The sequence below is a fragment of the Taurulus bubalis genome (assembly GCF_910589615.1).
Source record: "Taurulus bubalis genome assembly, chromosome: 11".
Taxonomy (NCBI): Eukaryota; Metazoa; Chordata; class Actinopteri; order Perciformes; family Cottidae; genus Taurulus; species Taurulus bubalis.
In genome coordinates, this window is record NC_136599.1 from 26,448,330 (window position 1) to 26,472,858 (window position 24,529).

Sequence of the window (24,529 nt, forward strand, 5' to 3'; positions counted from 1 at the left end):
GGAGAGGACGTATAAAAAGTATGACAGCTCAGGTGACATCACAGCTCAGGGTAGGACAGTTCAGATGTCATACAGGAGGTTGGCAAAGTGGCAAACAATCTGAACACAATGATCAGGACAATTGATAAGCCTTCACAGTGCCGGGTGCTGCAACATATGACCCTACAAAATTGTGAGGCATAAGAAGCGATGGCTTTAGGAGACCAAAAACGATTTCAACACTAAAATCCCACGATGTTACTCATGTCTACAAATTATTCAATCAAAGTAAGGCATGCAATTACACAAATACATCAAATATATTATATCATATATTATATATATTATATAGAGCATGTGAATTCTAGCTCCATGGCTTTTGGATTTGATGTATTTTAATGTACAGATGGATGATGTGAGTTAATGACACGTCTCAGTCTGCAGACTGCTTTGTTTTCCAATCTAAATAGTACGTTTATAATTCACCCGGCATTATCTCACAGTCTGATAGACTGAGACAAGGATTTTAATGCTTTTTACAGCTTTTGATGAATCAGGTGTGTAGAATCTGTTTGAACAGTGAGGAGGTCTTCAGTGAACTAAAGGTCTGCAAATGTGCAGGTCTTTATATCTGATGTGTTCGTAACATAGTTGTGTTGTAGTGAATTGTGGGTATTGGCTATAGACAGTGGAGGGCAGACATGGATATTTTCTCGCAGTTTGTTTGTTTGTATGAGTGCCTTCATTGTGTGCAGAAGTTAGTCATGTGCTGGTGCAGTAGGAAAGAAAAGGCCCATCAAACTGGCTTAGACAACTATGGGTTGGCTCTGTAGTTTAATTAAACAAGGAATTATGGGATTAGTACGAGGCTCCCATTACAGGCCACTGGAAGAGTCTCAGGGAGAATATCTTTTTGTATTCCCCCTAGCTGCTCCCCTTGAAAGCTCCCGCTAGAGAACTCTCAACGGATTACATGTGGCCGCAGGACATGCTGCTGCATTAATTAAATCAATTCTTTCACCATTTACTCCCTGCAAAGATTTGTTTTCTTTAAAACCAAGGTAAGAACATACACATGCATATATATATCCATATATACTTGTTTGTAGCTGGTAGGTTCGTGTGTGTGTGTGTGTGTGCGTGTGTGTGTGTGTGTGTGTGTGTGTGTGTGTGTGTGTGTGTGTGTGTGTGTGTGTGGAGGGGGGGTTGCTGCAAAGCAATTTGGCACTAACTCAGCGTGACAACACTTGAGGCCGCTGCAGTGGGCTGGGATCACTTTCCAAAAGGCACCTCGGAGTCCTCCGGGTGCTGCTGTGACATTTGTTTTCCCTCCACATGCTGCTGGATTTAGGGGAGGAGAGGGGCAGAGGTGGGAGAGAGGGAGGGATGTGAGAGAAATGAGGCTTCCTCTCCTCACAGTATGTTCTGCCTCTTCCTCTCACACTCTTTGGCATCTGAGCTAGAACAACGTCCGTAAGGCTTGTTATGACTTGTTTACCTATTTCGTTCTTCTTTTGAATCACCTTGCTACTTTGCTATCGCTCTATTTTCCTTTCCAGAGTTTTACATATAATGTGGGTCAATACATTTTAGAAATCTCAATCAAATCAGTTTTTTTGTTTTTAAGGAAATAATTAATTTAATATATTTTTACCTCTATCCCAAAACCAGAGAGCACAATAACATATACATTGGGGAAAATTTGATAATTCAACCGAAAACAATAATAATTATGATAGTAAAGTGTCAAAGACACAGGCAGCTGTTTTTCCATCATTAATAATGAGGTAACACCCTCTCATGGAATAAGCAGATGAGAACAGATTCACACATCAGATGAGAACGAGGACATGCCTGTGTTTTGGAAATTAAATTGCATTTGCAGTTGAATCAAATGCATTTTGCCTTTAAGTTTGTCCTGCTAGAATAAAGACTTTATCAAAACTGGGTCATCTGAGAGCAGATTTGAAAAGCAGAGCTGAGAACGAAGCACACCATAATTGGACATGTAAATGCCACAGTGTCTGGGACTGACAACCTGAACAGCATTGGTGGTTTGGTAATGCATGCTTGCAGCAGCTCCACGCTCAGTTTGGATGGCAGCACAATAAGGATCCCCAGGATGGAGGAGAATAAAGTTTGACAGGCCGGTGGATCAGGAGGGTCAGCTCCTCTCTCCAGCTGATAATGGAAAGCAGAGATTATGGTAATGAGACAGACGCCTAGAGCCGATAGAGGGGCTAAACCTGGACTTCATCTTTGTCTCCACCAGATCCCTCGATTGGCATGCTATGTCTTATCGGGAGCATGGTGCACACACACACACACACACACACACACACACAAACACACACACACACACACACACACACACACACACACACACACACACACACACACACACACACACACAGGGTTTGCAATTGTGCTGCGGTATAAATAACAGCCTTGTTCTGTAACAGAGAGAATACGATTAGTATAGAAACACATCCACGCTTTAATTTTCTATCAGATCACTGCCATCATGTGCAGCAACTGCAACACGCACACACTTTTATCTGTGATACCCTCATTGACACAATGCATACCCTAACCATCCCAACTAACCCTATAAACCTCATTCTAAACTGAACCTTAAAACCAAGTCTGAACCTGAGGACTTTAAAGAGGTGAGGAATGGCCAAAATGTACTCAGTTTGCAAAAAATGTCCTGACAGCCTTAGATAAATAGACAGACACACACACACACACACACACACACACACACACACACACACACACACACACACACACACACACACACACACACACACACACACACACACACTCTTCCCCTGAAAACAAATCTAATTAAATAATTATGGTCCAATACCATCTTAAGCCAGTTGCTCATTGTTGCAGAAAATGAAACATTCTGATACTTAATAATGATAGCTGTAATTCCATATGTTCTAGGGAGAGCAATTTATCACCAAATTAATACCCAATTATGTTTTTCAGAACGAGTCCCTCTTAGCATACGGCTTTCAAATGTTTTTTTTTCAATCTAAAATGTAATCCACTTGAACAAAGTATCTTTGTTTGGTTGTGATCAAATAGCTCTGAGTATTTAAAAAAAAAAAAAATAGCAAAAGTTATATATAGGGAGACACAAAATACTGGAATCAGCTGGTGCAAAATCCACTACGTCTTACGTTGTTCATTGAGTTCACATGACATCTATTGTACTTCTGCCATCCTGATGGAGGATCCTCCTCTGTTGCTCTCCCCAAGGTTTCTTCCCTTTTCCCCCTTGGGTTTTGGGAGTTTTGTTTGTGATTTTGGGTTGTAAAAAATTAATTGAATTGAAAAAGGCCGTGACCTAGTCTACAGTTTTCTGTGTTTTTAATGATATCTATATATTTTGAACTCTCTTCAGACCGATGAAGACCATTGAAAATCATTTGGTGTTTTAACATAAATGTTTTACCATAAATGAAGGATTTATTTTTTTCTTTGAGACCCTTCCTCATGAGCCACTTTAGATTGTGTGAACGTAAATGTGAAAGTGACTGAGGTCTTTTGTGTGTTTGGAGGAACATACAAGATTGTTCGGATAGTGTTTTTGGAAAGGGCAGGGACCCTTTGTTCATCAAGCTGCTCAATAGATAACACAAGTGTGCTGACTCACTTGTGTAAACAGTGGCTTCTGGTAGAGAATACTGAATACTGTTCCCCACTTCGACCAAGACATGGGGACAATGACTGACAGAGCTCTGGAGAGCTGTATGAAACTAATTATGGGTCATTTTGAAAATCATATTAGTTCCAGTATAATTACACTCAGGATCTGCTTTCAGTTTAGCTCCATAGGCTCTGACCAGTCCAACAGACTACATTGGCTTAACAACTGATGAATTTATTAGTGCAAAACCAATTCTTGCAAAATGGCGTGTTGATGCTACAGTTCTGTCCATGGTTGTTGTGTTTGTGTCTGTTAAAGATGAAAGAAGGAGAAAGTCTCCATAAAAGTCTTTTCTCGAGTGCTGCCTCTGATAACGATCTATTTCTCTGCTATCTGCTCAGCCTGAGGCAGGATTTAACCCACCTGCCTGCTCCTCGTTCTCACACTATGAGCTGCCACACACCTTCTTTCTACATTACAGACTGTCAAGTGAAGTCACAGAAAAAAAGTTATAAAAATCTGTATCAAATTAAAAACTGTTAAACTGGTTCTGGTTGTACAGCATTCTCTAACAGAGGAACTGTTTTCCTGACAAACGTGAGTTGGATGAGTAGAAGATGGCTCAGTACAGCAGGACCAGAGATGGTTTGTGTTCTGAGTGTGGTTAGCTTGAATTAAGAGAGTTGACTTTTTAGGGTGGGTGAATGAACCCTTTTAATCGACACGGCAGCTAATTCTTTTCAACATATTTACCATCCATTCCAAAGACCACAGAGCCCCTAGCAGAAGGACTACAATCACAATGTCCACTTCTGGAGCTTTTGCTGGAGGCGTGTGAATAGATGTGGACAGAGAGAAGTGGCTGTGGCTCTTTTAGTCATCTTGTCTTGGCTGTGAAGGTTCTTTGGACACCTCTTTCTGGTCAGCTGCCTCACTGACAAAGTAGACTCACCTTAAACAACAGAGGCCCGGGACTCTCCCAGCGCCTTTCAGGACCAATAGATGCAGCACCTCGGGGGGCTACTGGCCATGAAAGACCCCGAACAGCCCCGCTGCACTCTGCAAGACTTCAGTAAACACTTCCAGACTGAGTCACTAAAGCTGAGCAGCCGAGCAAAGTGCCGCCTGCATATTTAAGAGTTAAAGAGGTCAAATGGTGCCGAGGCATGACATGGAACGGATAGATGGGGGAGGTTGTTGGAACATGAACCAGATTTTTTTTTAATTTAGGTATCGCATTTTAACATTGTTAAGTTTCACTTTCCTGACCTACATCAATAGGGTTAAAATAATTAGTCAAAATGAAGCTCAGGATCAAGGTAGTCATCTTTCAGTATAATTTCACCTGGGGTCGTACATTTCTGCAAACCTTTGTGTATTAGTATGAATTAATGTTGTGCCTGCTCATACAAATCACATTGAGATAATTCATGTCACCTATTTAAAAGGGAATTTAACTAAAATATTTCACAAAAAGTCAATGCAGAAACATTCTCAGTTGCTACTGAACATTTTTCGTCAATAAATAAGCATTTTGTAACACAGCTTACTGTAATAACAGGCTCATTTAATTTTTGCTGCAGTGGCAATTTTTCGTTTGACTTGAAGATTTGTATGCCTGTACCAACAATGCAAGGCCTTGAATTGAAGGTCTGAACATTCAACTAATTGAGGCCAAAGCCAAAGTTTTAAAAATGTATTCAAACAACACAAAAGAAAGTAAAGTAAAATCTGCCAGTTGGCAGCAGGAGCCGCTCCGTCAACAAAGGCCTCGAATTCAAGCCCAAGTGAGCAAAACTGAGCTGAAGCCGAAACCAGCGCTGCAATGTTGCTGTGCCTCTGCACACGCTCCATTCACACAGTTCAGCATTGTTCCTGCCTTTGTTCCAATACATCTCTAACACAATGGTATTTAGTCACAACAACAAATGCAGCAAAAGTGTATAGTAAGCAGCAGGAGTGGAGTGTGTGCAACGTAGGCAGTTTTACAATGATGAGTAAAATATTTGCCAAAAGATTTAGGGAGTCTGCAGACTCTCTGTGCTGAAGAAAATGAATGGAAAAATCCCAACTTTTGTTGTTTTACTATAAAATAAAAATACTTGACTGCAGCCACAAGCGTATGGTCTCACAGAAAGCTATAGGATTTGCTAGTTGGAGGAAGCTCTGCTCTTAGTAACCGCTACATAGAACTGGCACTGAACTCAATCCAGCCCACACAAAGATGCTGGCTTTATCAGGGCATTATGTCTTAGCAAACTGTATTAATGCAAAGTCTTTATCTGCTTTCCTCCCCAGGCACTGGCATGCATGTGTCTTTATTTAGTAGATAAAAAATAGCCATAAACAAAAATTGCCGACTGTCAATATAAACACTGATAAAGATTAGAGCTGGGAGCAAATATAATAATAAGAGGCACTCTTAAGATATATTCGACACAGCAAAGCCCTCAGTGGACAGCTGCAGGCTTAAAGAAAGCAATTGCAGAAAGTTTTAAGGAGCAATAGAATAATCTCACTTTGGAAGAAAGTGGATTAACAATCAGAGCAGTGCAAAGAAAATGAAGTGATCTGTGCTTGTTAACTCTCTACACAGATTTGGGTTGAAAAGATTTGAAATGGACTCCGATATGTTTGTAAGAGATGGAGGGATCGCTGAGCTTTGCACCTGATGCTCCACACTTCAGGGGAAAAAGCTATCCTGTCTACTTTCATGCCAATATGGGCCAATCAAGTATGGGCCGGTTTATATACAGTATGTGCAATACATTATATGATCACAAAGCAGTCTAAATCACCTATGAAAAAACATAAGAGGGATCTGCAAATTCCTGGTATTGTTTCAAATTATTCTTATTGACAGTGAAAGTTAACCCATAGATTCAGACATTATATTAGCTGAAAAATCGAAATATTTTAAATTTAATTGTATGCATCTTTCATGGGTGTTTGTTTTATATTGTTTGAGTACCAAACCAAGGTTCTATCATTATGTGGTAGACAATAACGTTTTGTTTCTCTTGAGGGTACACTTTATATGTAAAAATATGGTTTTAATTATTTAAACCTTATCTCATGATTTATTTTGTACATTAAGGACAATTACAGCATATTTTAAAAAAAACAAATCAATATAGCAAATGTGGTATTAGATTTGTTCATATCGCCAAACCTTACATCGGTTGTCGATAAAGGAGAGCGTTTTAAAGGAGACGGCGGTGTTATTCTATACTCCATGTTATTCCATGTACAGACCCAAACCTACTGAAGCCACCAGCTGATGGTTTTTAGGGTTTTCTGGCTGTAAAGTGAACCAGTAATTAGGCTTGAAATGAAGGCATGACTATTGTAGTTCACACCCAGATTCTGAGATCAAATCTATCTAGCTAATCATTTTTCAACTAATTTGGTTTGCAAAGGTTGTAAATGAAATACAACAAATATGGGAAAAACCAGAACATCCTCTTGCTGTAACCTGAGGTCAACAACCACCCAACACATTGAATCCGTGGACCTGTTGATCCCACTGCACAACATTTGGTAAATGTTCCCTGTCAGCCATTTTTGCAAGGAGATCACTGAGTAACCTTCCACTGAATATTACTTGCAGAGACTGGAACACTTAATTGGCAATAAAGGAAACAAATTAAACTGGTTTAAGTCCTATTTATAAGATAAATCTTAGTTTGTTTATGTAAATGACGAATCCTCAATACACACCAATGTTAGTCATGGAGTTCCACAAGGTTCTGTGCTTGTTTTATTCTTGATTTTATTCTCCATTCAGGCAATGTTATTATGAAACACTCCACAAACATTTATAAGATGGTGCCCAATTATATCTATCTATCAAGCCAGATGAAACCAACCAGGTTAGATAAAGCTCAAGCATGTCGTAAGGACATCACAACCTGGCTGACCTGCAACCTCCTGATGTTGAACTCAGACAAAACACATTTTCAGATATATTGTTACTCTGGATGACATTGCCCTGGCCTCCAGTACCAAAGCAAGGATTCTCTGAGCCATCAATATACATCAGAGCTTCCTGATAAAACACATTTCAAGGTGTACCAGTTTTCACCTCCGTGATATTTCAAAATTCCGGCACATCCAGTCTCATAAGGATGCAGGAAAACTAGTCCATGCATGTGTTACTTCTATGTGGGATTATTGCAATTCCTTATTATCAGACTGCTCGAATAAGTCTCTTAAATCTCTCCAGTTGATCCAGAATGCTGCAGCACGTGTTCTGACAAGAACTAAGAAAAGAGATCATATTACTCCTGTATAGCTGCTCTGCACTGGCTCCCTGTAAAATTGAGACTAGAATTTATAATCCTTCCCCTCACCTACAAAACCCTAATTGGTTAGATACCATTCTATCTTAACCTTTTAAAAACAAGTTCATAGTATTACATTACCCCACTAGAATGCAGGGTTACTTTTGGTTCTTCATGTTTCCAAAAGTAGAATGAGAGCAATGCAGCTCCATTAGCGATCAACCTCCTCTCCTGTGGAACCAGCGCCCACTCAGGGTTTCTGGATGAATTCATGTCCCATCAATGCACATTACTGACTCTGCTTCTTCCCCGGAGTCTTTGTGCTTTCTCTTTACATGGATAGTGGTTCTATCTATTCTGCTACTCTTATTATGAATGATTATTAGTTGCATTGCTATTACTATTGCTGACACCATTACTGCTTTTATTATCATTTTTATTCTACTTTTTCATTGTTGGTAGTTGTAATATTTCCATCATTATTCTGCTTACGACTACTCATTATATTAAAAATGCCTGTCATATGCATTGAATGTGTTGTAGCTCTGTTACGTTGTTCATTCTGGTCACATGACATCTACTGCTTCTGTACATCCTGATAGAGGGATCCTCCTCTGTTGCTCTCCTGAAGGTTCCTTCCTTTTTTCTCCCCATTAAAGGTTTATTTGGGTGAGTTTTCCCTGATCCGATGTGAGGTCCTGGGACAGAGGCTGTACAGATTGTAAAATCCTCTGAGGCTAATCTGTAAATTGTGATTTTGGGCCATACAAAATTTAAATTGAATTGAAGTGGCGGTAGGGCAGCAAAACAGCCTGGCCTAGGTAATTTTGGAGAGTGCCTAAAGTCAAGGTAAAAAAAAGGGTGCATAATACGATAGTTGATGCACTGAAGAGCTGCCTTCCAGGAACACAGAGGAGTACAACAGCCAGCCTCCTCAGGCATGTGGCAAGGACTAAGGACAATAACAGAGTGCTCTCCTCCCCATCAGCCATACGATGCACCCCATAGACCACTGGTGTCAAACTCAAGGCCCGCCAGGTAATTTTATGTGGCCTGCGACGGCTTCGCGGACCCGTTTTCAGTGAATCGCGGACCTTTGCACGGGCTTTTATTTTGAAGGCAGTTTTTTTAATGCAGCGGTATGCCATCTATTCACACTCGCGTGAGTTTACACTGGACGATTGGACTATTTGTGATAGTTTGCTTTATTCCCAACCTTTTTTATTCCATGTTTGTGCATGAAAACACTGAGCCTTAAAAAAGGCTGAAGTTATAAAATGATGTGTGTTGTATTGCCTCCTGTCCTAAAGATGCACTTTTGGGTTTTTAATTGAGTGTAAAAGGGAATATTTCAAACTATTTTGTTTTGTGTTGGCATACTGTGATATTGTGTACTTTCTCAGGTTTAAACTGCACCATATCATTACATTAATTTGAGAAGTTGAAAATGTTCCTCGCATTGGATCTCAGCTTGTCATGAAGGGGTCAAGGTGGGTCCTGCAGCCAGACCAGTTCAGAACCACTGCCCCAGACCAGTTGAATCACTTCCCCAGATCAGTTCAGAACCACTGCCCCAGACCAGTTGAATCACTGCCCCAGACCAGTTCAGAACCACTGCCCCAGACCAGATCAACCACTGTCCCAGACCAGTTCAACCACTGCCCCAGACCAGTTCAGAACCACTGCCCCAGACCAGTTCAGAACCACTGTCCCAGACCAGTTGAACCACTGTCCCAGACCAGTTCAACCACTGCCCCAGACCAGTTCAGAACCACTGCCCCAGACCAGTTCAACCACTGCCCCAGACCACATGCATGTCTTTATTTGCTCACAATTATTTGTTGGACCAGTTATGTCCTTCTCAACTGTGACAAAAAAGATTTGAAGAAAGTTAATGGCCGTTTCTCAATCAGCGTTCTTCTCTGTACTTTCTGTGTTCTCTGGACTCGTGAAACGTCATCAGTCGCGGCCCAGGTACTGTTCCAATTCAAAAGTTTGCTTCTCGCCAAGCACGGTGAAAATCCCGGATGTGACTTGATCCGCCCATTTTATCGGGGATGCATCAGAGAAGACTTGAGCGTACTTGAGAGAGTCAATATCCCAGAATGCATTTCGGACCAGCAAACGGGGAACAATGGTGGATGAGAAAACTCACAACTGAAAGTTGACATTCTATGAATACTACCGTTGTTGAGTCACAACATGTAATTACAGGATGTTTTCAGACCAGAAGTTAGTTGTTTAAGCATCCAATCTGTGGTCGGTTTGTCCATAATCAGCCCACTTAAAAAGATGAGCCCTGCAGCACCGGGCCGCCAGCGCTCTGCTGCCCGCCGAGAGCAGCCTGATCCCGGCTGCTCCGATGTCTCCGTAGCGGTTAAACATGAGTTATAATTCGGTTTCGAGGATCTAACAAGCAATCTTTATTATTTATTATTTATTCACAGACCCATTAAATCAGTTTGAGTGAGGGAAAGGTTAAGATTTATAACTTGAGATTCTAATTTTACTTTTACTTTGAACTACAGCGGTGTCTTATTCCTTTTTACCGAATTGTTTGCAATTATTGTGTATATATAAATATATAACTATAAATATATATATGAAATACATATTTATAAACATATTATATATACAATGAAACCAGTGCAAAAAAAGCACGGTTGTCATATTTTGTTTCACTGTAATAATACTTTACAGTGAAGAATCAGAGTAACTCATGACAAGAACAGCTGAGGTGGTGACGTCATCAAGTCAGCTGCTGTTCCAAGTGCAGAAAGACCGTCCTGCGTCCTCCTGTCCTTGGGAGTCTGGACTCCCAAAGTCCAAACTTCCAAGTCCAAACTCCAAAAGTACACAAGTCTGGACTTAGCGTACCTGGTATTGAGAAACGGCCAATATAATAACGTGCGTTTGATCTTTGTCTTTGTTATTTTCTTCTATTTTAAGTTTGATCTTTTATAATTGTATATTTATTATAATTTAGTAGTATGGGTTTCTTAACCCTAAATTAAATGGACTTCTGTCATAGTAACAGAGAAATTTGCTTCCATATATTTTACATTTATATAAATGCATGTACAATATTTTTACACTTGAATAAACAATAATCTAATACAAAGACAGTTAACATTATGTTCGGGAGTTAAATGTCTACAGTGTTACAGTTACAACCGGCCCTTTGAGGACGACCATGATGCTGATGTGGCCCGGGGTGAAAATGAGTTTGACACCCCTGCCATAGACTGTGAATGGTTCAAGCCCCTCCTCCATTGGTTACAGCAACTCAAGGTTAAGGTGGCAGATTGGGGAAGGCGTTGGAGATATCTTAAACTTCGACGCCAACAAGGTTCTGTCATTCACGCAAACTAGTAAATAAATATCCTTCATTAAAGGACCAGTGTGTAACATTTGGGGGGGTTAATTGACAGCAATGGAATATAATATTCAGCTAATTCCAGTGCTTCCTCTTCAGGTATGGCTGAATTTTCTTTAGTATTTTTTAATACACACACCTTTCAAACACTCCAAAGACTCAACATGTTATAGGACACTGAAACAGTTTTAAATGTTTTTTTCGACTGTAAATGTTCAGCTGCAAGAACATGTCAATGTAGCCTTTCCAAGAGTTCATCTGTTTTTACATTCATTCCTAATTTCACTCATTATGCTCCACTCAGTTCAGTAAACTGAGCCCAGCATCAGACCTTCAGTAAAAGTATGTTGTCTTCAGTTCTTTTTTCTGTTGGCTACTTTCTCAGTCAGAAGACACCTGCAGCATGCAGCGGCTATATGAGGCACAAGGTTATACTTCCACCCAAACAGCAGAAGAAATGTGTAGTGAGTGGCCCACAGCAAACCCTCCCACTGCAGATGTACATTCATTCAAAGCAGGAGCGCTAGAAATGCCGATCAGCTTGGCAGCACAGAGGAGAAGCTTTCCTTTCAGCGTGCTGCTGTTGTCGAGCTCAATCGTGTCACTTTGAGGGAGTCTATTCAGAGGTATTCATGCATCTGCCTTCAGGCCACAATAGCCGCCACTTTATAAACTGTCAGACTGCTTGCCACAAGCCTTTGGTTCATATTGTTTCCGTTTCTTTAATAAACTTGGAGGAGTTCATCAACTCTTTCAATGGCAAATGCAGGCATGAAATACCGCCGGGCCTCCTACTCCATTTTATATTTATTTTTCTCCTTTTTTTCTTGTTAGCAACTGTTTGTGTATCAGAAGACCACGCATGAATGCAGAATACTGGTTGTTTTGTGTCAACATGTCTCTGGCAGCCTGAACAGGGCTAAGCATGTTAAACAATGCTGACTTTAAGGCCAGCCTTTGTGAAAAGGGTCAAATCTTCATACCAAGTCACAATTTTTTCAGTTTTCCAATCAGGCTGTATGATCACATCACCATCCCTAAGGGCGGTAACACCTTTCTCCCAGAAACAAATCATTTTGATATAATAACCAGTATACTTGGTTATATCAAAATAACCAAGATACCCCCCAAACATTTTGGAGTCAACCACATTGCAATTAAATGGATTTGGAGGTGTGAATTCATTGAACATCTATGCATTATTTGTCTACAGATCATGTCGTTTTGCAGCAGTACTTTAGAAAAGATTGTTTCAAACATAACATTTTGTACATGATTTTGAAGTATATTGGCACACAGCCGCATTTCAGTGATAACATCTTGCAATCTATTTTGTACTAAGCAATACTCCTTGAAAATAGATTAATATCAGAGAGACACAGCTGCAATATGATTGTTTTGGTTTGGTTTGTATTCACTTCATTTAACTGTACCAATGAATATTTCAACAACATGATTACATCTCAGAATAAACTACAAGAGTCCATTTGCACTATTGTTATTTCTGTGGTATAGTTTTCTGGAAAATAACATACAGTTTATGAATGTGATGACAATACAGGTTTGTCTGTTGTGCACAAATCCCTTGTATTAAAAACCTGATAAATGATTGTAGTTTATCACATTATTGCAAAGACAAACTGTAAATCTGTCACATCCATGAAATAGTTTTTCACATTGATTTGCACCATTGCTTGAAATGACCTAATACAACCAGAAATAAAATTATGAAAGAAATGTCATTGTAAACAGTGTGACTAAGCTCTGAGAGTTGACCAATTATATATTATACATTGTTTTACAGTGCAAATCCTTATTTAGACCACGCATTAAATAAATGCTTTATTTGAAAAGTAATTTGTTCATTTTATGTAGTAGTGTGTGTTCCCAAATTAGAATGTAATGTGACCTGTGTATAACAATAATAACTACAGATCATATAGAGAATGGATCAAAGTTCCCTCCCTCCTCCTATCAGGGTATAGGCTTAACCTCTCTGAAGGAATATTATTCACAACCAATATTCAAGCATGACAGTGTACAAATAATGAGCTCCTTACCATTTGCAATTTTAAATCAATTGAGATCTACATCACACTTTACATTACCACTCAGTCCAAGGCAAATAACAAATATGTATATATAGATTTTTTTTAGTAGACAAAAGTAGTTATTCCATAGACTATTTAATTATTGAACTACCAGAAAACATGCTATATTGTGGCAAGTATCGTTATTGAGATATGAAATTACTTATTTTGTGATAGAAGATGTTGACATATCGCCTATATTCTTATTCTCATCAATAAGTACTTTCTCAGAAATGAAAATCTGCATTATTTTAATTTATTTGGAACAAAAAAAAATAGACATGTTTCTGACAAAGACTCTAGGAGGTATGGGATTGCCTCATTTTTGTCTTTATCATTTGTTCCATATCATTTTGTTTCCCCATATACAAGGGCAATTGTTCTACTAGCAATGTTTTTTTTCCTAACCTAGTTTATGAATCCAATAGTCTCTCCAATAGATAAGGAGACATTTTGACTGGCAGAAATGCTCAGTGCTGACCTGGTTAACAGACTCTCTGACTCCACATTCAACACACTGTTCCTACAATGACAAGACTGTCCAGACCAGTATCATTAGCACACATGTTTTCCAGGCTAGACCCAGTCCAAGCAGTTTGTTTAACAAGCGGTTACCATAGAGCTGTCAAATAACCAATATATTATGACACATTTTGTGACATCATGACTTCATGTGTCAGCATGAAAACATATTTTATTAAATTGCAAAAAGGTCCATCAGCCGAAATATGTGATGGAAAATGTTTCACTAAGAGGAAAGGTGAATATGTTCTATTTTATATAGCAACCATTTATAGTCTATCTCTATGTTATATAACCGTGACTTGCAATTTAAAATGAGTGCGAGTCATTTAAGGTATGTAGTTTCTACACTTCACAAAGACATGACCAAGGTCCAATAAAAATATCTCATTTAATATGAATGTATCTGAATGTAAAAACAGCCTCTAGTTAAAGCAGCTGACTGGACTTTCACATTACATCCTGAAATAAAAACAACTATTTAACTTGTTTCTTTTCAAACAATATGTTTTTGGATAAATGCTTCTAACCGTTAAGAATGAAATATAGAACTGGGAGGTCAATAAAAAGAATACTGATACTGTCATATGAGAATAATTATATTATCTGCTTGGATTTTGGTTATCACACTATATGACAATTTGAGTTTGTGTTTCCCTGCACTTAACATTACATTACACTTCAGTGTGCTTATTATTATTATTATTATTATTATTATTATTATTATTATTATTATTATTGGTGTTATTATTATTATTGAAGTTGATATTGTTATTATTACTAAACTGATATACAGATGGGTGTGGTCTATGACAAGCAGCACTGAAGCTGCTCCTCACACACCGCATGTTTCAATCGAAGCTATTTGTTCAAACTATTCATAATCAATTCAGTACTGTGGAGGTCTAATCAAACATGCATTCTCATGATTACAGACAATTACATCAAATAGAAAACAATACAATACATAATTGTCATTGAATGTGAAGAGAACAAACAGCAGAGCATTCTGTGAGAGCTCCTGTACACAGCGTCCTCTGATCTATTTCCACCAGATGCTTGTGAACAATGCTCAGTTCCATCATGTGGCTCAAATCATTTTAATGCAGTGACGGAGAAATGGCCATTAATCCACTTTCATACCTTTCAGTAGCGTGAACATTTACTCTACCACCCAAAATTGCTGGGCCTTTATGCCCCAGTAATCTCTGTATATTTAAGGTCATTTTCTAACCAATTACACTGGATGGTTGCATTCTGTGAATGTGATTTCCTCCATGGATTGATGGAGAAACCATGAATAAGCCATTTAATAGATCCAAGCACACAGCCCTCTGTATGGAGATTTCAAACAGGATTTTAGAGATGCATTTAGCCACTCGCTAAAATAATTCCTTCAACCATTTCCCCAATATAGGATCTTTACATTCACTGGCAATATGAATACTAGTTATACACATTTTCACTCTGTCTCTATGGACATATTTGGCCAATTTGTTTGAAATAAAGAAAACAAAATACAAAATACAGTTTGTAAGTACATTATTTATTTTCCTGCTTAATGTTGAATATGTTTACCAAGTCCATGACTTTAAGACACTGAGGTCAGGTACTCTGGATGTTTTTTCCTGGATATATGGGGTATAATTATTTATCATTGAGCTGAGAGGAAGAACCCTCTGAAGGCGTTTCTGTAGCGTCTCTCTGGTCGTGTTGAGCTGCACCGCCAGATGAGGATTAAAGCAGATCCTGACATCCTGGCAGACAACAAACTAATCAAGTACAACTTATCATGTTAACCTCTTAAACCCTTGATTATCTTTCTCTTAAAACTTTCCTTGTATTTTTATAAATAAGAAATGAGTTAAATCAACAACAAAAAAACACAATTATGACTCCATTTCATCAAGTTGAAATATTCATAAATGATATAAACATGTCCTCTGGTCTTGGTTTCTGCAGTAACCCACTAAATGACTTTGTTGTGACCGTCTCTATATAATGTTGATTATAATGTTGACTGTGGACTAGCAGCATGGTGACACACAGCAGCAACATGAGCTCTGGGGGTCTAACACAATCCCCAGGGCTCGGTTAAAGACCAACCAACGTGTTCAAGCTGTATTCATGTGTTGATGCCATGTTGTTTGTGCTGTTTTGTCATTCCTCTGTTTGCCATTGTCTTGTGTGTATCCTTTGCAAATGGGCTGTTAATGGGATGCTCGAGGCCTCTGACTGCCCTCAACCCTGTTTTGCCTGTTTGCTCTTTGTGCAGCGCTCCTCTTTTGTTGGCTGATCAGCTTCCCATTGGGTCACCAGACAAGATTCTTGGCATTTGTCGGCGAAATGAAAGGAGGATTAAGGGATGGCTACTGAACACTCCATGGCAAAGAAGTGGGCTACTATTCTCCTTTCAAAGCCCCCTCCCTGTTCAGCAGCTCCCCTTTATATATATATATTGGTTTTCTCAAAGACATCACTGAGAAGTCCAAAGTGCTACTAGAAATAAAGGAAAATCAACAAGTAGGTCAGCCCACACAAAAATGCTAATGCCCGCTGAAAAATAATTATCTGCATTCTAGGCTGGAATCGCATGCAACGCTTTAAAACAACTCTTATTTCATTAGATTAATTATCTAAACTACTGAACTGATTGACTTACATTCAAAAATAGTGACAAAGACCCATCAATGTGATATGTCAAATGAATTAGTTTGTCTGTTTGATGAGCAGGAATAATCATATCTGCGCAAAATGGTCGGTGTTTATTTCATAAATGATAGTTGATTATGAAAACTGTCCTTTTTCTTTTTGATGTCTTTTAAAGAGCGTATGGATGTTTCTGTATTTGTTAGGTTGATGCTATTTCCTTTTATTATTATTAAATTATGAATTATTATTATGAACTAAGAAAAAATATTATTAATTATAATTATAATAATGTTGTCATTTCAGATGTGACATTTCTGGAAGTCACGTGAGAACTGAGCATCAATTCCGTATCATCATTAATAAGCTTTCAGCATAATTATATATGATATGATCTAAGCATGTAATTGTGTTTAACTTTTTTCTGTTTATTGATTCAATAATGATCCAAAGCAAGCGGAAGCAAGTGATTGTTTGACAATTTTGCATTATTTTGCTAAATCATGACACATCTTGACATTGGAAAAAAATCATTATACATAAATATGTCGATTTAAATTTTTTTTTATATTGCACGTGAAATTTCACATGCAATATACAAAAAATAAGTGGGACACATGTAGTATTATAATTTAAATTCTTGCTTTTGCATTTCATTCCATTTTCCTATGTGAAATGTGATAAATATGTGGAATGTGTTGCTCATGTAAGAGTTACCCGTGTATTTTGGAATTAATTATTTAGCACTTTAAAAAGCTGAAACCTTTCACCTAATATACTTTATAACCATATACTTTTCTATATTCATTCACTCATTATTCACAACCTTATATATTTTTGTCATTATTTATTTGTTGATGTTTTTCTGCCGAAGTTATGCTAAAATTCTGTATGTTACACATATTACCAACTTATTATTATTATTATTATTATTAACATTCTACCTCACATGTTGGAGGGCCGCTACTCCTTCATGCTTGTTTTCTCATATTTCTCACTGGTGTACGTCTCCTCTGAAGCTGTGACCCAGATCCCCACGGGGAGCAGGGGGTGTCTTCTGCTTCCATTTCCAACCATTAACCTCTTCATTTTAAATAAGGGGAGGGACATCTTATTATAGGGAAGTTTGACCTAAAGTGATGAAATATTAAAAAAAATATATCAATTGTAACTGGGAGCATTCATGATGCATTCTATTAAAAGCTCCAGAGAGGTAGTAAGAGTTTGCAGTATGGATGAAGCTACATCACCATCACACACATTGTAAGCGTGTAAACATATTAACTCTTTGTTTGTTTAAAGTGCGGTCCAAGTGGACAAAATGATGTCATTCCAACATTCTAAGAAGATAATCTGTCCAGAGAGGGACACAGAGGCCGAGACAGGTTCTGTCTCAAGTGGTAAATGGGCTTTAATTAATAGACAGACAGGTCTGAAGCAGCGCTGGCACCAGCTAATATGAAGAAGTCTCATTGTCACCGCAAACGTCTCTGATAAGCAAAAGCAGCAGAGAATCAAAGCCTCTCAGCGGCTCACTTTGCTCTGCTATAACAGTCTCAGGTCCGCCTCAGGTCAGCTGCTGATGAACCCAGGCATCACGCTCACGCTGCCATACTCCAATGACAACATACTTCCCGGTATGGAATCCATGCTATATGTCACTGCTGTTATAATAATAACACAACATAATATTCCTTGGGGAGTCTAATTTCACAGTCATTCCACAAAAGCCCCACAAAAGGGAAACAATCCCATTCACTAAACCCTAAACCTCTGAATCTACAGTCATGTTCCACCAAAACAACCCAAACCTGCTGATGGTCCACGAGTCCGCCTGATGACGTATTAGTGGTTTAATAAATGAGTAGAGATGAGAAGACATTAGTTTTGGGGTTGTGGGGCTACTGAAGAATTAAGAGTTGTAAGAACATGATGACGATAACAATATGATGACACACACCATGAGTTGACATGACTTTGTCTATTGTTATTCTATTCCACTTATACCAACTAATATGGTTATGAGAAATGTTGCAAATCAATGGTCAGATTTCTAGCAATACTGTATTTTTGCATCAACGTGATAAAGTACCTTTATTGATTTATTTCCACATCGTTTACTCTAGTCAAACACAATACTTTGTTATTATGAAATAAAACAACATAATATTTGAGTATTTCATCCAAAACACCTAATCCACTTCATACTGTTTCCAAATGAATTTGTTAATGCTCTGGTATGAAACATATATGAGTCTTGATTTATTAAATGAATGTTTCTAAAGATCAGGGCTGCAGTTAAAATGTATATTAAATACAGATGAAGAAGACTAAACAGTCTTATTAATTCTGCAATTTTACACATTTACTGCGTCCCACAGTCAAACCGAACGCTGTTCAGTTAAAGAGAGAAAAGCAGCAGATGCTTACATAGGAATGGAATTAGAAAACATTTGGGATTTTTACTTGATAAATAATTTCAATAATCAACGGATTATTATAGCAGATAGGTGCATTTGTTTCAACACAATGATTATCATGATGACAATGAGAATCAGCATCGTTGTTGCTGCTGATACCATTCCTCTATGTTCCTCATTGGCTTCCAGCCCCCTCGGTTTTTTTTTCAATATGTCTCTTAAAAATGTGAATTTTTGGTGCGAGGCAGCGGGGGAGAAAGGGGAGGTTAATCCCAGTTTAATACACTGATGCACAGCCCAGGACCGCGGCTATGATGATTGTGTTATCTCCAGCCAACATTTGGGTCTCCCTCAATTTCAACCCGGCAAAATCTCTGGGAGAAAGTGCAGATGGAGTGGAGTAAGTGTGGATGCCCGGGGAAACGTGTTATTAATAGCTGCAATAGAACTTCCCACAGCCTGTGCTTCTTTAAAGCTGCTTCTCGTCACTTTCACTGGATCTGTTTGAAGTGCTCTCTCCATCCTCACTGTCAACCTTTTTTTCTTTCAACCAGGCTTATTCTGGACTCCAAAATTGACACTGTTATGTTTTTTCCCTACAGGTTATGCATATCTTTGGCAAACAGCACGTTGACTACATGCTGCCTTCAACTGCAGATGAAACGAGTGTGCATCAGTCATTGTTAGGTGTTTATGGTGAGCCGCCTCACTGTACCACAGAGGTACCGGTACTCCTGCCCTTATGAAGGAAATGTATTTACTACTATATTAACAAACAGCTTGTAAGATTTTTACAGTGTATTCGGGAAATTACCACACATATTTACGCTGTGACAATCTACTGAATATGATCATTATTTTGCAGCTTTTCACATGTATAGTTAACAAACATTAACATCTCTCACAACTGAATATAATATAAATGATGACGTATTTTTGCAGAGAAATGATGATATAGTCACAGTATTATGTGTAAAATATGCATGTATGTGGAGTCATGTCCCAATATGCAAATGTAGGAAAATGATAATTGAAGAGTAGAAAATAATTGTATTCACTAATTATACATTGGTTCAATATAAAGATTGAATTGAATAATGATCATAATGCATTGTTTTTTGTGTGTGTTTGTAAAACAGTGTGTGACGGTTTAAACGCTTCTTCAGTTGCAGTTGACTTCCTGCTGTATATCACGTGGACAAACAGTAGCTTATCAGATGAAAAATTCAAAATGTATAAACGAGGCCTCCTCGTGTGTTCAGTCACACCTTCTCCCTTCAGCCTAATACTGCTGCTAAAATACACTCTGGCTCTCCCTCAGATTCTGCCAACATGCCACCAAAAACAATCCCTTAAAAGCAAATGAAATGAATATTTAAAAATGCAATCTAAACAACACGAGAGGAAACCTTAAAATCTCATGAATTTGCGCCGCGGGCACCACACCACGAAGTGAGCTGCTGAAAGATGAAAGTGAAAAGAAATAAAAGGCTCAATTTAATCTGCTTTAAAGCCTTTCAACAGAATGCATGTGCCTGGAACTGTGAGAGTGAGGTCTGATAGGGGATAAATATATTTCTTACCATGCCTTGGAGCTATTACACCGCTCTGCAACATAGACGCCTTTCACCAGACACCGGTTTCATTACCAGCTGTAATAGGCTAAGTCTTCAAATTATGAAATGCCAGGCCCGAATGACAGAGAGACACAAGCTGATCTTTTGAAGAACATGAAAAGGAGGAACGTTGATGGCATTGGAAAAAATAAATGTAGTACCAGTGAAACCAGTGGTCAGGAACCACTGGGAGCTACAGGCCTACAGTCTAATTACCAGACAGCTGATCCTGGTGGAACGCACCAATCAAACAGCCAACAATAGTTCAACAATATGAAAAGTTATGTTTACTGCGTAAAACTTAATAAACAAAATAAATAAAAAATGGTCTTAATAATATATTAACCTGCCAAGTGCTGCATATGTGTCTCGATTTTAGAATTGAAATCTGAGATAAATTAACCTTAAATTACATCTATATCATTATTGCTATAAAATAGTTATAGAATCCGCTTTTAGCCTATAAACGATCACATTTGATCATTTTGCTAAAATGATTTGTTCTGTGAACTTCTCATGAAAATCGTGCTTGCTAAAACGTTTAAGATGAGTGAGTTTGAAGTGAGATCAAGTGGATCTTTTGTTCTCCAGGTGGCATTCAATTGTGTAAATTGAACATGAGTTTATATTGTCGGTTTATCGCATTCGTTTTTCTGTTTTCATTTCATTAAACGTTAGGCTTGCTGCCGCAAATCAGACATTGTTTTCGGATGAACCTGACGCGCGCACACACACGGGCTGCTGTGAGGTCGCGGCCCGGCTCCTGCTAGAGGGTGGTGGCTCCTATGAGGGGGGGTCCCTGTGGTGGCTCCTGCTACTGAGGGGTGTCGCTGTCAGGCCGCCTGTAATTGATATTGACTGGCACATCGGTCATCTGTCAGCAGGCTTTCAGGAGCGTTTAAGCGGCGCCACGGGAGCCCGACCCGCTGCGCGCTCCTCATAAATAATGAAGCCTCCTGGTCTGCTGGGAGAGCCGCTTAAAGGAGGACAACCCCACGCGACAAAGCGCTCATTTAGGCCCAATTTGTAGACAACTCGAGGCGTAGACAGCAGTCCAACCCACAGTTTCCACGCGGCCGGCCGCGCGCTCCCTCTGGCCTACCTTTGTCGCCGAGGATGCCGTCGATGCTGTGTTTGCTTTTCCTCTCTCCGTCTTCATCCTTTTTATCACACTCGTCCTCATCGTCCTTTTTTCCAAATCGAGCTCGAAGGACACGGCTGATCGAACTCACTGCAAACACAGAGGCAGCTTCAGTCGGCGAAAAGCATAATCATATTATTGTTATAATTATTATCATAGTAGTAATAATAACAATTATAATAAAGCCCAGCCTTGGCTTCTATTTTCAACACAGTTTTACTTTTTATTTGAATGAAAGGTTTAATTAAATGCGGCTTACCAGAGGAGGCCTCACCTGAAGGGACCGTGCTTCTGTCACACACCCCGTCCTTCAGCAGCTTATCCCGGATCTCCCAGCTGAACATGCCGGGGTTGTCCCGCTTGTACTCCTCGATCCGCTTCTCCACGTCCGGTGTGGCTACCTGCTGCAGGTGAGCCGCGGGCCCGGGACAAACAACACACTGCGATAAGTAGTCGGCTACAGGCGGGGGAAATGTTTCGGGCCGTAAACATGTAGAAAATATAAAAGGCAGTTCATGTGCAAGAATGGGCTACTCAAGCAGACGTATGGCTAAATATAAAATAGATAAATATAAGCTAGACTAATCACAATTCTGATTTAATGTGGCATGTGTAATATAACAATAATAATAACAATAATGTTGATTATGATCCGGTTCTTCTCACCCTGGGCTTGCTGCCTCCTATCGCTCCGGGCCGGATGGACCCGGTCTCCTGGTAGCGGCAGAGGATTTTGGAGACGCAGCCGTGAGAGACCCGCAGCTGTCGGGAGATGACGCAGGGCCGGATCCCGTGGTGGGCCATCTCCACGATCTTGTGTCGGATGTGGTTGGGCAGCGGCCGGCCGTTAATGAAGACGCCTCCAAGCTGGTTGACCCGTCCCTGTCCCAGAGGAGTGGACACTGTGGGCGACACATCGCACTCAGCATGGAGCTTTAGCATTATGAGGCATTTGGTATGAAATAGTTCTATTGAAATGCTGTGTGGCCTGATTGGAATGACATGTAGGCCTGATCATATTCATGTGGGCCTATACTCCATATATCAGGTATTCCACTAACATCCGAATATAGACACAAATGAGCAAGTGTGTTAGCAGACTGCATTAATGGATGCTCTTCACAGTTACATCTGACTGAAGAGGAGGTGAAGAGCCCCTTCTACCCGTCTTCATTATTCACCATCACGCTTTCAAAATATTGATGTAATCCGAAGCTTCTCATTGTCGTTTTCTATTTTATTGATTTAATTTCCAGGCGCAAGGCGCTTTGCGTTGTATTTATTTTAATTTAGGATTTAGACGATTGTATAAATATGTTGAGGACATTATCACTGCATTCTAGGACCGTTTATATTTAGCCACTAAACTAATATTATAACTTATTATTATCATTTTTGTAAGATATAAATACATATTTAATGTGTGGGAAAAAAAGTTAGGTAGGCTACTGTATTCTATTGTCAAGTGAAAGTATTTCATGTTCAGCCTATATTTACATTTAAATCTAAATGATGAGCAACATCTCCTCTCCGAGTGTAAAAGGCCGACAGCTGCTGCTCCGCGGAGGCCTACCTTCCAGAGGGAACCCAGTGCGGGGGTAGTTCTGTCCGGGAGCCGGGCGCATCATCCGCGGTACCGTTCCTGGCAAAGACGACATGGTACCATTAAAAAAAAAAAAAAAAAAAAAAAAAAAAAAAAAAAAAAAGATAGAAAAGGAAAATAAAAGCAAAAAAGACGGACACGTGTTAGATGTCCAGTTCAAGTGTAGACTTGTTGGTCACACGTGTTTTAAAGGTGGCAATGCGTGACGGGTCCAGTGTGCGGCGGAGGAGGATAAGGAGATTAAATAGGCCGTGCAGGATGAGCGCAGGTTGAGGAGATTCTGCGGCAAAGTGCAGCGCTGTGTGCGGAGCGGCAGGGAGCCTGACACTGGTAATGTGCTCACGATACAGAAGTGCTCTGTCTCTGACATGAGTTTATTTAACCGGTGTGAAGGCTGGACTACTTTGACGGTCCCCCGGAAAAGTGTGGACCAGGCGGGCTCGAGAGGGGGGGACGGGTCGCGCGCGCCGATAGGTTCTTAGATCTTTCTCTTTTTCCAGAGTGAAAAGCTCCAACAAGTTTCAGCAGCCAATGGGAACGAAGGGATCAAGATGCGCACATACCGCCAGCACACCAAACACACACACACACACACACACACACACACACACACACACACACACACACACACACACACACACACACACACACACACACACACACTGAAACTACCCGATAATGGGGTGCACACAAAACACGTGTCACCTGTCAAATATATTGCAATCCAATCCAATAAACAGCTACAGGCTATTGACCAGCCCTGTGAGACGGAGGCAGTGCTGTTTGTCTTTTATTATTATATTATCTACAGCTGGAGGCAAACAAAAACGCCTTATATGAATGCATCAATATAACAGCCTAACACTAATGCAGTGCAATCTAATGATGTGTAGCCAACCCCACTTTGACAGTTTAAAATTGACTGACTTGTGAATTCTCTAGATCAAGGTGTAAGGCAAGGCAGGCAAGGCAAGTTTATTGGTATAGCACATTTCAACAACAAGGCGATTCAAAGTGCTTCGCATAAAACCATTAAAAGCATCAAAACATAATGCAGATTTAAAAACAGTTAAGAAAACATTAAAACAGTCAAAAAGCAAAATAAAAGTTGAATAAAGGTTGCAGTGCAGTTTAAGAAATAAAATGCAGTAGTGAGATGCAGCAATTGAATCTGGATCAATTAAAG

At 39.4% G+C, this 24,529-nt stretch overlaps 1 protein-coding gene across 2 annotated transcripts in view; it reads right to left on the reverse strand.

Annotated features, from left to right (window-relative positions):
- LOC306743747 (paired box protein Pax-7) overlaps positions 1–23,398 on the reverse strand; it is a gene marked incomplete at both ends in the record, with an annotated part of 61,020 nt that extends 37,622 nt beyond the window's left edge. The window contains 4 exons of one of the 2 annotated variants that reach the window (XM_079226298.1): positions 21,702–21,830; positions 22,015–22,144; positions 22,407–22,642; positions 23,314–23,398. In XM_079226298.1, coding sequence (XP_079082424.1) covers positions 21,702–21,830; positions 22,015–22,144; positions 22,407–22,642; positions 23,314–23,398 — 580 coding nt within the window. Of the gene's footprint in view, positions 1–21,701; positions 21,831–21,999; positions 22,145–22,406; positions 22,643–23,313 lie in introns of both variants that reach the window. The other variant, XM_079226297.1, reaches the window with a different exon arrangement.
- Positions 23,399–24,529: the final 1,131 nt, after the last annotated feature.